Source organism: Rhinolophus sinicus, chromosome 3 (genome assembly GCF_057876585.1).
Source record: "Rhinolophus sinicus isolate RSI-liver-muscle chromosome 3, RSI-T2T, whole genome shotgun sequence".
Lineage (NCBI taxonomy): Eukaryota > Metazoa > Chordata > Mammalia > Chiroptera > Rhinolophidae > Rhinolophus > Rhinolophus sinicus.
In genome coordinates, this window is record NC_142503.1 from 150780704 (window position 1) to 150794994 (window position 14291).

Here is a 14291-nt window from a genome sequence, read left to right on the forward strand (position 1 = left end):
AGCCCATGGGGCCTACTTCTCTGAGGGGTCAGCCCCCACACAGCATCTCATACATGGTGGGCATAGTCAATCCTCAGTCAATCAGCCTGGGAGTCAGTTCCACCCACTGATGTGCCAAAAGCAATCAAGGGTCAATCACAACAGGAAAATACACTCAAGGGACACTCCTGGAACACATGCACAGGAGAGCAGGGAGACTGCACTATTGCACCATATAGAACACATACTACATAAGACCACCCAGCAAAGACGGAGAGACATAGGAGATCTACATAACACATAGAAGCAAACTCAGAGGGGCAGCCAGACGAGGAAACAAATATGTCCCAAATAAAAGAACAGGAGAAACTTCCAGAAATAGAACTAAATGAAATGGAGGCAACCAACATACCAGAGACAGAGTTTAAAACACTGATTATAAGAATGCTTAAGGAACTTAGAATTTCAAAAAAGACATAGCAAGCATAAAGAAGGACATAGAAACCGTAAAAAACAACCAGTCAGAAATAAAGAATACAATAACTGAAATGAAGAATACACTAGAAGGAATCAACAGCACATTAGATGAAGCAGAGGATCAAATCAGTGATTTAGAAGACAAGGTAGCAGAAAACACCCAATTGGAACAACAAAAAGAAAAGAAAAACCACAAAGATAGTTTAAGGGACCTGTGGGCCAACATCAAGCATAACAACATTCAACTTATAGGAGTACCAGAAGGAGAAGAGAGAAAGCAAGGGATTAAGAACCTATTTGAAGAAACAATGACTGAAAACTTCCCTAACCTGGTGAAGGAAATAGACATACAAGTGCAGGAAGCACAGAGAGTCCCAAACAAATAAACCCAAACAGGCCCACACCAAGATACATTACAATTGAAATGGCAAAGTTTAAAGACAAAGAAAGAACCCTGAAAGCAGCAAGAAAAAGACAACTAGTTACTTACAAGGGATCTCCCATAAAACTATCAGCTCATTTCTCAACAGAAACTTTGCAGGCCAGAAGGGAGTGGTAGGAAATATTCAAAGTGATGAAAAACAAGGGCCTACAATAGAGACCAGCAAAGCTATCATTTAAAATTGAAGGAGAGACCGAGAGCTTCCCAGACAATAAAAAGCTAAAGGCATTCATTGCCACCAAGCCAATATTAAAAGGACATTTTTAAGCAGAGGAAAGGAAAAAACAAACAAAAAAAATGAAGATCAAAAATATGAATAATAAAATGGCAACAACTATCAATAGTCACTTTAAATGTAAATGGATTAAATGTTCAATCAAAAGACATAGGGTAGTTGAATGGATAAGTAAACGAGACAAAACAAAATGACATCCTACTGAATGGGAGAAGATATTTGCCAATGATACATCTGATAAGCGGTTGATATCCAATATTTATATATATATTAAAAAAATCTCATAACTCAACACTAAAAAAACAACCCAATTTAAAAAAGGGGCAAAAGTCCTTAATAGACAATTCTCCAAAGAGGGCAGACATACAGATGGCCAATAGACACATGAAAAGATGCTCAATGTCACTAATCGTCAGAGAAATGTAAATAAAAACCAGAATGAGGTACCACCTCACTCCTGTTAGAACGGAGTCAATAAATCAACAAACAATAAGTGCTGGTGAGGATGTGGAGAAAAGGGAAACCTCATGCATTGTTGGGATTGCAAATTGGTGTGGCCACTATAGAAAACAGTATGGAGTTTCCTCAAAAAATTAAAAATAGAACTACCATATGATCCAGCAATTCTACTTCTGGGTATTATTCCAAAGAAATCCAAAACACTAATTTGAAAAAAAGATGCACCCCTGCGTTTACTGCAGTGCTATTCACAATAGCCAAGATATGGAAACAACTGAAATGCCCATCAATAGGCGATTGGATAAAGAAATTGTGGAAGAGTATGGAGTATTACTCTTATTTGCAACAATATGGATGGACCTAGAGGATATTATGCTAAATGAAATAAGTCAGACTGAGAAAGGCAAACACCATATGATCTCACTTATATAGAGAATCTAAAGAACAGAATAAGCCAGCAAACAAAACAAATAGACTCATAGATACAGAGAACAAACTGACGGTTCCTAGATGGGAAGGGGGTAAGGGGAGGGGTGAGAAAGGTGAGGGATTAGAAAGTACAAATTGGTAGTCACAAAATAGTCATGGGGATGTGAAATACAGTATAGGGAATATAATCAATAATGTAAAGACTATATAGGGTGTCAGATGGGTCAGACTTATAGGGGACATCACTTCATAGATTTTTTAAATGCCTAACCACTGCACTGTACACCTGAAACTAATATAAAATGATATTGAATGTCATCTATAGCTAAATATATATAGTCACAGGATGTAAAGTACAGCATGGGGAATATAGTCAGTGGCATTATAATAGCTATGTACGGGGCAGAGGGGTAGTAGACTTGTTGGGGTTATCACTTGGTGAGGGGTGTAAATGTCTAATCATTATGTTGTTTTGTACGCCTGAAACTAATAAAAAATTAAAAGATGGAACAAAAAGAAAAGCCTTACTTTAACTCTCCAATTTTAAGCATTAAGTCTTTGGACAATTCCTCAAAAATGAACTCAAAGCAGTTAAAAGTGGAAAATTAATGTCAAAATTTTACTGCCTTCGGGGGAGGGGTAAAGAACAATAAAAAAAAATACTAGCTAGGTGAGCTTTGGAGGTATTGGGCATTTCAGAATGACCACTGAGATTACTTCTTTGATTCTGGTTCAGTTAAAGTTACTAAAGGGGCAGGCAGGGGTCGGGGAATTGATTGGCTTCTTAGGTCTTGGTGTTAAGAATAGATATGAGTCACGGGATGTGAAATACAGCTAGGAAATAGTGTCAATAGAATTGTAACAGCTATATACGATGTCAGAGGGGTAATAGATTGGGGGAGGGAAGTTATCATTTTGCAAGGGGTGAAATGTCTATTACATTGCTTTGTACACCTGAAACTAATAAAAAAAAGGAATAGATATGAATCCTGATAAGCCTCCCAAATGCTGGCCAGTGTCACAGGAAATCTATGTGGCTCGTGGGTGTGGTTCACTAGTATGAACAAGGCCCGTCCTACCATTATCTCAGCCTACGCATCCCAGTACTAGGCAGGTTTGGTCAGCATTGGGGAGATGAGTGTGCCTGCTGCTGAAGACCACAGAGTTGACAGACACTAAGAGGAAAGGAGATAATAAGAAAGAACAAGAGTGTAAAGGGTTTTCCTCTGCCTTCAGGTCTGGTTTTCCCTTGGTGAACACTTGTTCATTTAGTGGAAGTTGTCAATGCAAAGACAGCTAGAAATTAAGAAAGTAGAAATCAATTAATAGGTTTTGCATGAAATGAAAAACATGCATTAATCACTAACATGTCTCAGTGATCTCTGAGAAAAAAAGGGAAATAGGGCTGAAACGGATTTTTCACTAGGTCATTGGAAGCTTTGGAGAAATAGCACAAGTTGTTGGGTATTTCTTTGAACAAATGTTGTCACCAGTAAAACCACTTGTCCTGGCACAATGACCAGGACCTATAAGGTGGCTCCTAAATGGGCTTCAACCTCAGACCTTCTTTCTCAGACTGATGTGTCTAGTTTCCATTGAGGCCTTTGATACTCGGTAACACAAGGCTGCTGCCTGGTATCTCTGCGTCCTTCAACATTCCCAGACAACGGTTCACTTCCAATAGGTAGATAGGAAACTGGTGCCTCTATCCCACATCCTGTGGAACCCCAGTGTTCTCCCTGCATAGTTTCATGAATTCTTGGGGGCATTGGTTGCTTCTAATGACGTCTTCCTCCATCCAATGTGTCATGGTTAAGAACACAGGCCTCTGACTAAGACAGATATGGGATCAAATCCTGGTTCTGTCTCTTTTGTTTTAATTGTGTAACATTGTGCAAATTGCTTGGCTTTTCTCAGCCTCAATTTCCTCATACACAAAATGAAGATAACAACACTTCCCTGCCAGGGTGATCATAAGTTAAGAATGGGACAATGATGAAGTAATACAGGAAATGCACTTAGCAGGGAGCCTGGCACAAAGAACACACCAAATAGATGGTAGCTGGAGTATGTATTTCTTTATTCACACTACCCTACTCAGGTGAGTAAAGATAGCAAACACTTCATACAACCTTTATTCCAAAGTCCATGACATTGTTTCCCAAGGGGCTTCTTCCAACTTCAAAAATTTTCAAGAGCTCTATAGCATAGGAACCATTCTTAATTATGAAAATACTGGACCACAAAAGGTAGAAACAAGGCATGCTATTTTTTCCTTCTTTAGACATTGGTATGATGTGCACAAAGACTCACAGACCCCTTGCGATACTGCAAGTTTCCTTGGTGATCTCTGACCCCAGGTTACATGCATTTGCAAACATTTTTCTAAGGAATTCCTAACATTCATCAACTCCTTCTTTTCTGAAGTGCTCAGTATTTACATGCTCACCGAATAAATATTTATTGAGTGTGTGGTAATGTGTACTGTGCTGGAAACATCTTACTCTACACTTTAAAGTGAGTAATGGATCTGAGAAGGGTCAAATGAAATTGAAGTTGTGTGCTTATTATACTCTCTCACCATCCTCCTCACTTAGGTTTGCGACACTCACTCAATCACATTAAGGTCCTTGCTCACTTGGAAATTTCCCAGCATTCCCAGCTGATGCTTCTTAGAAATTACACATCCCACGTTTCACATTTCCCACCCAAACTAACTTTTTTTCTCTTGAAAAGGCATTTACACGGCATTTGTGGGGTTTTTTATCTGCTTGTGTTAAGATATTTTATTATCTTTCATCAAATATTGTTTGAGCATGGAAGAATATGAGAATATAAAAAAGCCTCAGCTGTCCCAGTAGACATTATAGTTTTTGTGGGGTGCCACAAGGCAAGCTGGCATATAATGAAATGACATTGTAAAGACATGGTAGAAGAAACAGAAGAGTCCTTGAGGCCTTAAGTTGTCAGAGAAAGTTCCACAAAAAGATAGGATTTTAGCTCAGTGTTATGAATAGATTTGGTGCAGTTGGAGGAAGGCGCAATGAAAGGAGATTCTATGAAGCCTGTGGCAGCCCAATCCATGAGTTTGCCTAAAAAGTACTTATGACTGACTTTCCATTGTCTTTGACAGTGGCTATCTCTCTTACTTATTGAGTTTCTGCTCATTTCAGGTCCTTGGATGTGGCTGTGTTGCCCAAGCTACCCTCAGTCGAGGACACTTTGGAGGAATTGTCACTATCAATGTTGGATTTGCAATGGCAGTTGTAATGGCCATCTATGTGACTGGAGGTGTCTCTGGTAAGTAATTAAAATAATAATGGCTACTGTTAACCCTTTCAATGTGCTAGCACTGTGCTGGGTGCTTTATATACCTTCACTTACTTAGATCTCAGCAATCCTGCAAGAATATGTATTTGATTCTATTTTTAGAAGGTATAAAATTTTAAATTAAAATGGCCAGCAAATGACAAGTGATTTGTGCCAAGGCAACATTTAGCAAGAGACAGAGATAGGGCTTAGAACTCAGAACTGACCGATTCCTAAATCTGGCCACTGAATCATACCCATCATCTGTCAATACGATCTTTTACTTGCTCTACCCCACACTTGCAAATCATTTCCTCGATACTCTGTGAATAGCCCAGTGAAGATTGCCACGCCAGCAGAGCCAAGTCCCCGGACCTTTATCTACAACAGTCGGAGAGACTCTAGGTCACTTACAAAATGGCTGGTGCTTTCATGGAGGTACAGGTCTGGTCTAGAAGATTTTGGTCTAACTCTGCCCCAAGTGGTGAGCAGATTAGACACCATTCTCAAGGTTCGAGAAGCAAAATGAAATAATATTTAATGCAGCCTGGGAACTTAGGAAGGGATTGTGAAAATGATCCACTTCCCAAAGTCGCTAGGACTTTTTCAGCAGCCTGGTGTGGCTGCTCAGAACACTCAGACGAGACCGCTGGTGATAAGGGAGGAGAGGGAACAGGGGCAAGCTGGACAGGGTGCTGGCTGCTGTGCATACTTTAGCTCCTCTCTCCTCTCCAGCGGGATCGAGGCAGGTGTTAGTGTCTCCATTCTCCAGAGAAAACTACAGCTCTGAGGGATTAAGTACATTGCTGCAAGCCCCACAGCTGGTAAAGAGGCAGACTAAAGATCTGACCCAGGTCTGTGTGACAGCAAAGTTCATGTCCCCATTTTTACACTACAGTTCCAGTGGTCTGTTATGGGAAAGGCATTACAGGCAGGGCCTGCAGTTAAGCCTGCTGGCCTGGTGACAAGTGCTGCCATGGGAGAACTGAAGAATGATGGCTTAGACTCCCTGGACTTCCTTGAGCTGGGCACATGGAACAGTCATTTGCTGGCTGGCACCCTTTCTGTATCACAGTCTGACGCAGATCCTGGGGCAGTCCAGCTTATAGATTCCTATATACGTAATTTGTTTAGTATGAGCAGTGTTTCTGTTCAAACTCCTACCAAGCCTCTGCTGTGATCTCAGCACCATGCTGCTACCTAAGGCACAAGGACAAGCAGGGGGCCACCCTGAATGTGCCAAGGCTTAATTACAGTGCAGGACTCAACATCAGACACAGGACACACTCCTGAATTAAAAGAAGCACACAAGATGCTCCACTGATGCCGCCTACATGCTCCCACTACATCTATACAAGTTTGGTTTCCACAAACCGTGCAATATAAACGTGGGCACATTTTCAGTTCTTTTCTTTCTTTTTTTTAAAAAAAATTTTAAATTAATTTTTAAGTGTTTTTTTCTAGGACCCATCAGCTCCAAGTCAAGTAGTTGTTTCAATCTAGTTGTGGAGGGCGCAGCTCACAGTGACCCATGTGGGGATCGAACCGGCAACCTTGTTGTTAAGAGCACCGCGCTCTAACCAGCTAAGCAAATCAGCCGCCTTCCTTCCTTCCTTCCTTCCTTCCTTCCTTCCTTCCTTCCTTCCTTCCTTCCTTCCTTCCTTCCCTCCCTCCCTCCCTCCCTCCCTCCCTCCCTCCCTCCCTCCTTCCTTCCTTCCTTCCTTCCTTCTTTCCTTTCAAGGTGGGGATGTGGTTTTGGAGTATTTTGCTTGCATGACACCCTGAATTGAACATCACCAAATACTTGCTTAGGATTCATTGGTCCCAGACCTTACCAATGTGTCTAACACCCTTCCCCACCACTGTCCATGTCTGTTTGCATCCATTGATATACTTGAGAATTTTGGCAGTCACCATAGGAGGAAAAAGAGCAGAGGCCAGCTGGAAGGGGAAGAGGGAGTGAAGGTTGGCGTGGAGTCTTCCCATCTGGCTGGCCCCTGGAGTAGGGTTCATCCCCTGTGCTCAGAGGGTGAAGCCAAGAACTGATGGGACTGTTTTCACTAGACTTGTTTCTGCATGAGGGTTGGGAGCTGCCTAACGTTTTTTGTGAGAGACTGCGAGATCCCCAAATACAAGTAGAGCAGTTTCTGAGCCTGGCTGACAAAAGGTAGCACTGGGTTGGAAAGGGAACTTATCTCTCCCTCTCTGTTTGGAACCTATGCTGTTCAGGCTCCCTGAAAACTAGTGGCTTTGGGAACGTGAGCAGACAACACACTGGCCCACCGATGACATTCACACAGGCTCAGTATTGGCTTCAGCAGCTGCAGGAATAGGAAAGGAAGATGGCATGCGGGAGGCGACTTTCTCCTGGTGGCTACAGTCAACGTTATTGGTTTGTGGGTACCTGTGAGTCCCTCTTTGAGGATTCCAAAAATAGCCAATATATATTGGGCAGAAACAAATGGGATCCCATTCTGTGGTCACTGACTGGTAAGGTGAGCGGACATCGGGTTTCGAAATATAAAACATTACCTTACTGCAAGGAAGTTATTACACCCCACTTCCCTTGAGAACATGTCGTGGTCTGGCATCCCAATCCAGCCAATCAGAACTCATACTGCCTTCATGATGCAGTGCCCCTCACTGAGTGTTACACTGCCTGTTTGTACCTAGCTATGGTGGTTGTTTTTGATGTAGCATTTTATACGTGGTATAAATACAACGAAAAAGCAAAATAGTTTTGCTTAATGACAAATAAAATGTGAAGGCTATCTGGATCATAGAATTGCCTGTGGGTAGTGGGAGGAGGGGATTTATCTAGAACAGAACCTTGGAAAAGTTCGACGTGTTCACATAAGACTTTCATCTCAGGCCGCGTGGGCTCCAGCTGCCCCTTCGGGCTCTTTCTGGGAATAATCTGATCACCACAACAACCTTGGCAGGGCCAGAGTTTGAGTGCGGCACTCTCTGACTCTAGCACTCATGTTCTTTCCGCTACGCTGCTCTGCCTTGTCCTTCGGGGTAGCCAGAGTGACCACTTATCTCTGCAAGGAGAAATTGTCCTCCTTGCTTTGCAAAGCATTGTCCCAGACACACCCTCTCTGACTGTCAAACAACTTTCCCTCTGGAGATCTTCGTACCCTGAGCTATCAGGATAAAGGCCTCTGACTATATATTTCTTCAACTTTCATACCTACCAAATGCCTTGCGGCATGTGAAGTCCAAGGAAAATAATAGTTCCTGCCTCAGCGTGGTTATGAGGGGTGAAATTCCTAAACCTACCTGCAGGAAGTTTTATTTCAGACGAGGAGCTTGCTACATATTTTTCACATTGGTGGACTCATCTGAGGGGAGGTAGTTTTGATTGGAGGTGATTTCTTATGTCCCCTTGTCCTTTCACAATGGTCCCTCCCAGCTGTCTGGGTGGTGGCTACCTCCAGCTGGCCTCTGGGAGAAGGGGAACAAGGCCGGCTTCAGGAACTTTCCACCGCCCTGTGTTCCCTGCTCCTAAGCTGTTTTCAGTTTTCCTAGTAAACTGCACTGCTAGTCTCCAGAATTATGACTCCATTGGATTCAAAAGTAAAAGTTGCCATGTTTGTAAGTCTTTAGGAAATCATCTGTGCTTTGACATATTGGCATTTTCTTGCTCATGTTAGCCCCTGAGTGGCAGGGGCAGGTGTAGAAAGGACCCTTGTGGTTTTACCAGCAGCCTGAACCCCTCGCTGCTGCAAACCCACCTTGGCTTAGAAACTCAGGAAAAGCATAATTTTCTTCAGAGGGGAGGGCTTCCAAAAACAAGCTCACCTATAGGTTCTGTGGAGGGTCAAATGTCAAAGTACCATCATCATCATCACTCTTTTGTTTACAACTATTTTTACAACCCAAAGGTCCACATTTCAGTGCGGCCACATTAACAGTGACTCTAATTCCCTCCCTACACAAAATGTCATTCATCTACACTCTTCAAAGGAACATCTTTTGTCCCTAGGAAATGAGCCCACATACTCAAAGACGATTTTTGAAATTGTTTTTTTCTCCTGTCCTCTAAGGCATAGAAGCCATTATAAACTTGATTGAACACGTTCTGGGAGTGGTATAACATAGACCATAAACTCTAAGAGTTCAGATAAGCCTGGGTTTGAATTCTAGTTCTACCCCTTTAATCATGTGGCCTTAAGGAAGTTACTGTAGTTCTGTGCCTCGGTTTCCCCACCAGTTAACTGGAGCAGTACCCATCTCACTGGGTTCTTTCTTATGAAGATCAAGTGCATGTAATACCCTGTGATAGCATCTGGCAAGTGTTCCGAATGTTACTAGCAAAACCAGTTGGGCATCTTAGCGCAAACTCTCAGAGCAAACTCTCTATCTGATCTTGTGGCTAGATGAGAATCAGGAGGCTGATTTCTCTACCCATAATTTAAGTTGAGGTGACGGAAGTGTTGCTACATTTCTGTGTGTGAGAGAAAGACATTGTTTATGCAGAGGAACGGCGGAGAATCCATTCAGACACTGTGATCACCTCAAAATAAACTGAACCCCTTAGCTCAGTCAGAGGCACAGCCCACCGACCAACGGTCAGTTTCCCTTAAAGAGATGTCTCTTTTCAGTCCTAACATTGTTTTCATATCCTCTGGATATGGACTGAGGAATGGTTAGATATAGATAGATTTAAACCTTATAAGTATATTGTATATTAGCTTTAAAAAATGTATATTGAAGTTAATAGATTACATCAATCTCTTTGAGGTTATCGCTTTATAGATAGAGGAAACCCAGTAGAATAATAGATAGATAGATAGATAGATAGATAGATAGATAGATAGATAGATAGAAAATGAGACACTTGAGTGCAAATTTCTTTCTATGTCTAACTTGTTTTTCAAAAACCTAAACTTCCAAACCAGTGTCTAATGATGCCATAATTATTAGTCTTTCCTTCTCTCTCTCTCTCTCTTCCCCTCCCTCCCTCTCTGTTTCACACACACACACACACACACACACACACACACACACACTCACACTGTTCTGTCCTCATATACAGTTCTCTATCTAGAAGACTGAGTTCTGCCTAAGGTCTCTAGAGAAGGTTTTCTTCGTAATAATTCTCCATAACCTGCCTTCTAACATTCCTGATCATCTTCTCTCCTTTGCAGGTGGCCATATCAACCCAGCTGTGTCTTTTGCAATGTGTCTCTTTGGACGAATGCAATGGTCCAAATTGCCTTTTTATGTAGGAGCCCAGTTCTTGGGAGCCTTTGTAGGAGCCGCCACTCTCTTTGGTATTTACTACGGTGAGTAAGACTCCTGAGTCTAGAGTTAGGAGAACTGGGCAGAATTTGAAAGTCTGAATTACTTAGTAGGAAGAGGTGAGATAAGGCAAGAATGGGAAGCATTTATGATTGACAGGCAATTAATTCTAAGAGTTTTAAATTCTAAATAATGGGGCCAACATTATCATTAAGGCAACTTCATGAAGCCTCTTAATGAAAATAGTCGCAACTGAAAGGGGGACAGAACTTAAAGGAGGCCTACATTTAGCTCCAACCAGTGCTACAATGCGAACATGTACAAAATAAGTAGTAGGCTTCTCCATGGCTTTCTCTGATTTGGCTGGGAGAGGAGGCATTGCTTGATGGCAAAGGGTGTGACAACTAAGTATTTAGAGAAGGAATCTGGAGCAAAGTCTTTGCCGGAAGGGACACAGTAGAGAAATGGGCTGGGTGGGAAACCCCTTCCCCCTTCTGTCCAACAGCCAGGGCTTATGTTCTGCAACCATCCTGGGGGACAGACACAGTACTGACGATTAAAGACCCAGACTTCAGTTCTGTGTGAACTAAATAAGTAGCTGTGTGACTTACCTAAGTCATCTGACCTTACTAGTCTCAGTTTTCATCCTGGAAAAATGAGGGAATTGAACTGTGGTAGGAGAAACCTGGGGTCAGCACTGGCTGTGTGGGAACTGCTGTCTCAAGGGCAACTTCCACACTGTTCCACGATGCCCTCAAATTGTGGGCTGGTATTAGAGGTTACTGAGAACACTGTGGGAGTTAGGATTTCTGCCTAGAGTAGGTTCAAGTTCCACTTTGGCTTTCAGTCAATCTCAAAAATTCCAACAATTTCCCCCAAAGAAGATTGGTTTCTAGGACCCACTGGCTAAGGATTTGGCCCAAGTTTAGAGTGAAACATTGAGGGCAATCAGGGCTCTCTACACTTGACCACCATCCTGGGACTTCTCTGGGCAGCTGTAAAACCACCATACTCTGTGGTGAAGAAAGGCACACAATATGTATCCGCTAAACTGAACCTGAGTATTTGACTGCAGTTGGTTAGCATAAGAACTGGCATGGGCCTCCCTCACCCCTGTTCAGAGAACACTAACATGCCAGACCTCTGTCTTCTACAGATGGACTCATGTCCTTTGCTGGTGGAAAACTGCTCATCGTGGGAGAAAATGCAACAGCACATATTTTTGCAACCTATCCCGCTCCATATCTGTCTCTGGAGAATGCATTTGCAGACCAAGTAAGTAAACATTCAACAAAGACCTAACTTTGGTGAAAAGACACGATTTCATCAGGGGACTGTATGGAAGCACCGTAGGCCTGTCAGAAAGGAGAGGCTGTGTTTCCAAAGTCAGGTCACTAGGCAACACCCACGCTTTCTTGACCAATTTTTGCCTTTGTCGAATTTGATACCATTAAAAGAGATTTTGTACTTCCTCTTTAATGCTTACACTTGTTTCTTATAAGTTGAGGTCCAGAAAAAGTAGATGACTGGACATTGCAACCCCTGCGAGGGCAAATGCGGTTTGCTTCACTGTTATGTCTCTTTTGTGCACATGATGTAAATGTGAAGACCACAGGACAAGACATTTCAGTCTCAATTCAAGGACCGAATTGTGGTAGTTGAGCCTTAGGTGGCATCACAGATCCTCTGTGTCTCCCCACAGGTGTGTCTATGCACATAGGTTTATCTAAGTGCTCAAGGTAGCTAGAATTGCTGAAGTGTCTCTATCTTACTGACCTTTAAACAAGCTGAGTCCAAGAATCTGTGGGATAGCCAATAGCACAACTATTCTGGTCAGTTTATGCAGGATCAATAGTGCCAGTTTGACAGACTCTTCATCACTTACTGTGTCCCTTACTGAATGCTCCTGGTCAACTTGGTCAGGGCAGAGGAAGGGAGGAAGGAAGGAAGGAGGGAAGGAAGGAAGGAAGGAAGGAAGGAAGGAAGGAAGGAAGGAAGGAAGGAAGGAAGGGAAGGAAGGAAAGAAGGAGGGAAGGAAGGAAGGAAGGAAGGAAGGAAGGAAGGAAGGAAGGAAGGAAGGAGGGAGGGAGGGAAGGAAAGAAGGAAGGAAGGAAGGAAGGAAGGAAGGAAGGAAGGAAGGAAGGGGAGAACTCTCCAGCCACTCTAAGTTCTTCTCTTATGTGAAGGACTTATACATGGGGCAGGTTAGAGTGGGCATGAGGATAAAATGACCTTCCAGTTTGCCAACGCTACCCACTTCCATTCAATGGATGGATGAAAAATTTATGTCCCTATGCCTTCAGCCCATTTCTTTCCATTTTGACCAATAAACCAAACAGGCAACAAGTTCTTATTGCTCACTCACCATGTGCTCAGCCCTGTGTCCGGAGCTTCAGAGACTGACAAGGAAATGTGACTTATAAAGATCTGAGACTTGGAATCTGAGCATCTGAATCAAAATAATAGCTCTGCCCCATCTCCCTGTGCAACTACAGCAAATTACTGAACTTTTTGGATCTCAGGTTGTTCGTTTGGAAAATGGGAATAATATTAGCATTTATCAGATTACTTGTAAGACTAGAATGAATACTATGAGGAACATGCATTGTAAGCAGTATATGCCCAGAAAATTTAGAATCTAGTTGAAAACAATCACATAAGAACAAAAGGAAAAATGTGAAACTGAGTATAATAAGATAGAAGACTGGACCTCAGGGATCATGTTAGTAACTTGGAACACAGTCTAGATGACCTAGGATTACAGGAAAAGTTTCAGTGATAAAGATACAGAGAGATGTAGCTGCCAGAAAAAGGAATGTTATCATAAGCTGCAATAATAGAAGCATCGTATTCAAATGAAGTGGTTGAGGGTCTTACTGTACTCTATACTGGGAGTACTAGACTCATCCCCAAATGTCACGTTTCAAGTGGGCATGCTTCCAAAGGAAAGGAACTAAAAAGGTAATGATATCACACAGCAATGAGTGGAGAATGGGGATGTTTGTTCCAGAGAAGGTGTGTTAGGAGGGTGGGGAAGGTGTAAGTGATTTGATGTGATAGCAGCTTTCAAAGATCTGAAGGGCTCTGGCTGTTAAGTGCTGAAGAGGTTAGACTCATATGTATACCCTCCATGGAGATTTGGTGGAAGTACAATACCTGGTACATAAAGGTGCTCAATAAATATTTGTTAAATGAATGGATGATTTCATACATGAATGAAATTATGGTAAGATGAAATTACATTCAATAAAAGGAAGACTTTTCTAGCAATCATGGCTGGGCTAAATATAGATCCTGCTGTCCCAGGACTACAGTCACTACAGGTGTTAGAAGTTTGTCTGGGTAACCTCTAGGGGTGGCGAGTGGGAAAGGGGGATTCTCAAGGATATTCAAAGACCAGATGGTAGACAGTGTGGAATGTTACCCTTAAGATCCTTTCCAGCTTGGAGATTAGATTAGCCAGGTGGAAACAAGGGAAAACTAGTGCCATCTGAAGGAAAGGGGCCGGAGGTATTGTTTCCTAAACTTGGGACAGCAATACAGAAAAAGATATAAGGAGAGAAGGGTAGAGGGAGAGGGAAGAAGTCCCTGAAGGCGAGATAGTAGGGGTCCCTGACCTCTCTGAGCACCAGTCACTATTAACAGACAGATTGACCAGGTGATTCCTTCTAGTTTCAAAGTGCCAAAAGTCTGTTCTCCCAGGTAGGTTAGGAA

The 14291-nt window shown here is 42.5% G+C and overlaps 1 protein-coding gene across 1 annotated transcript in view; it reads left to right on the forward strand.

Annotated features, from left to right (window-relative positions):
* Window positions 1–14291, forward strand: part of AQP9 (aquaporin 9) — a 41734-nt gene that overhangs the window by 16301 nt on the left and 11142 nt on the right. The window contains exons 2-4 of the mRNA XM_019732309.3: window positions 5195–5321; window positions 10484–10621; window positions 11734–11852. Coding sequence (XP_019587868.2) covers window positions 5195–5321; window positions 10484–10621; window positions 11734–11852 — 384 coding nt within the window. The remainder of the gene's footprint in view (window positions 1–5194; window positions 5322–10483; window positions 10622–11733; window positions 11853–14291) is intronic.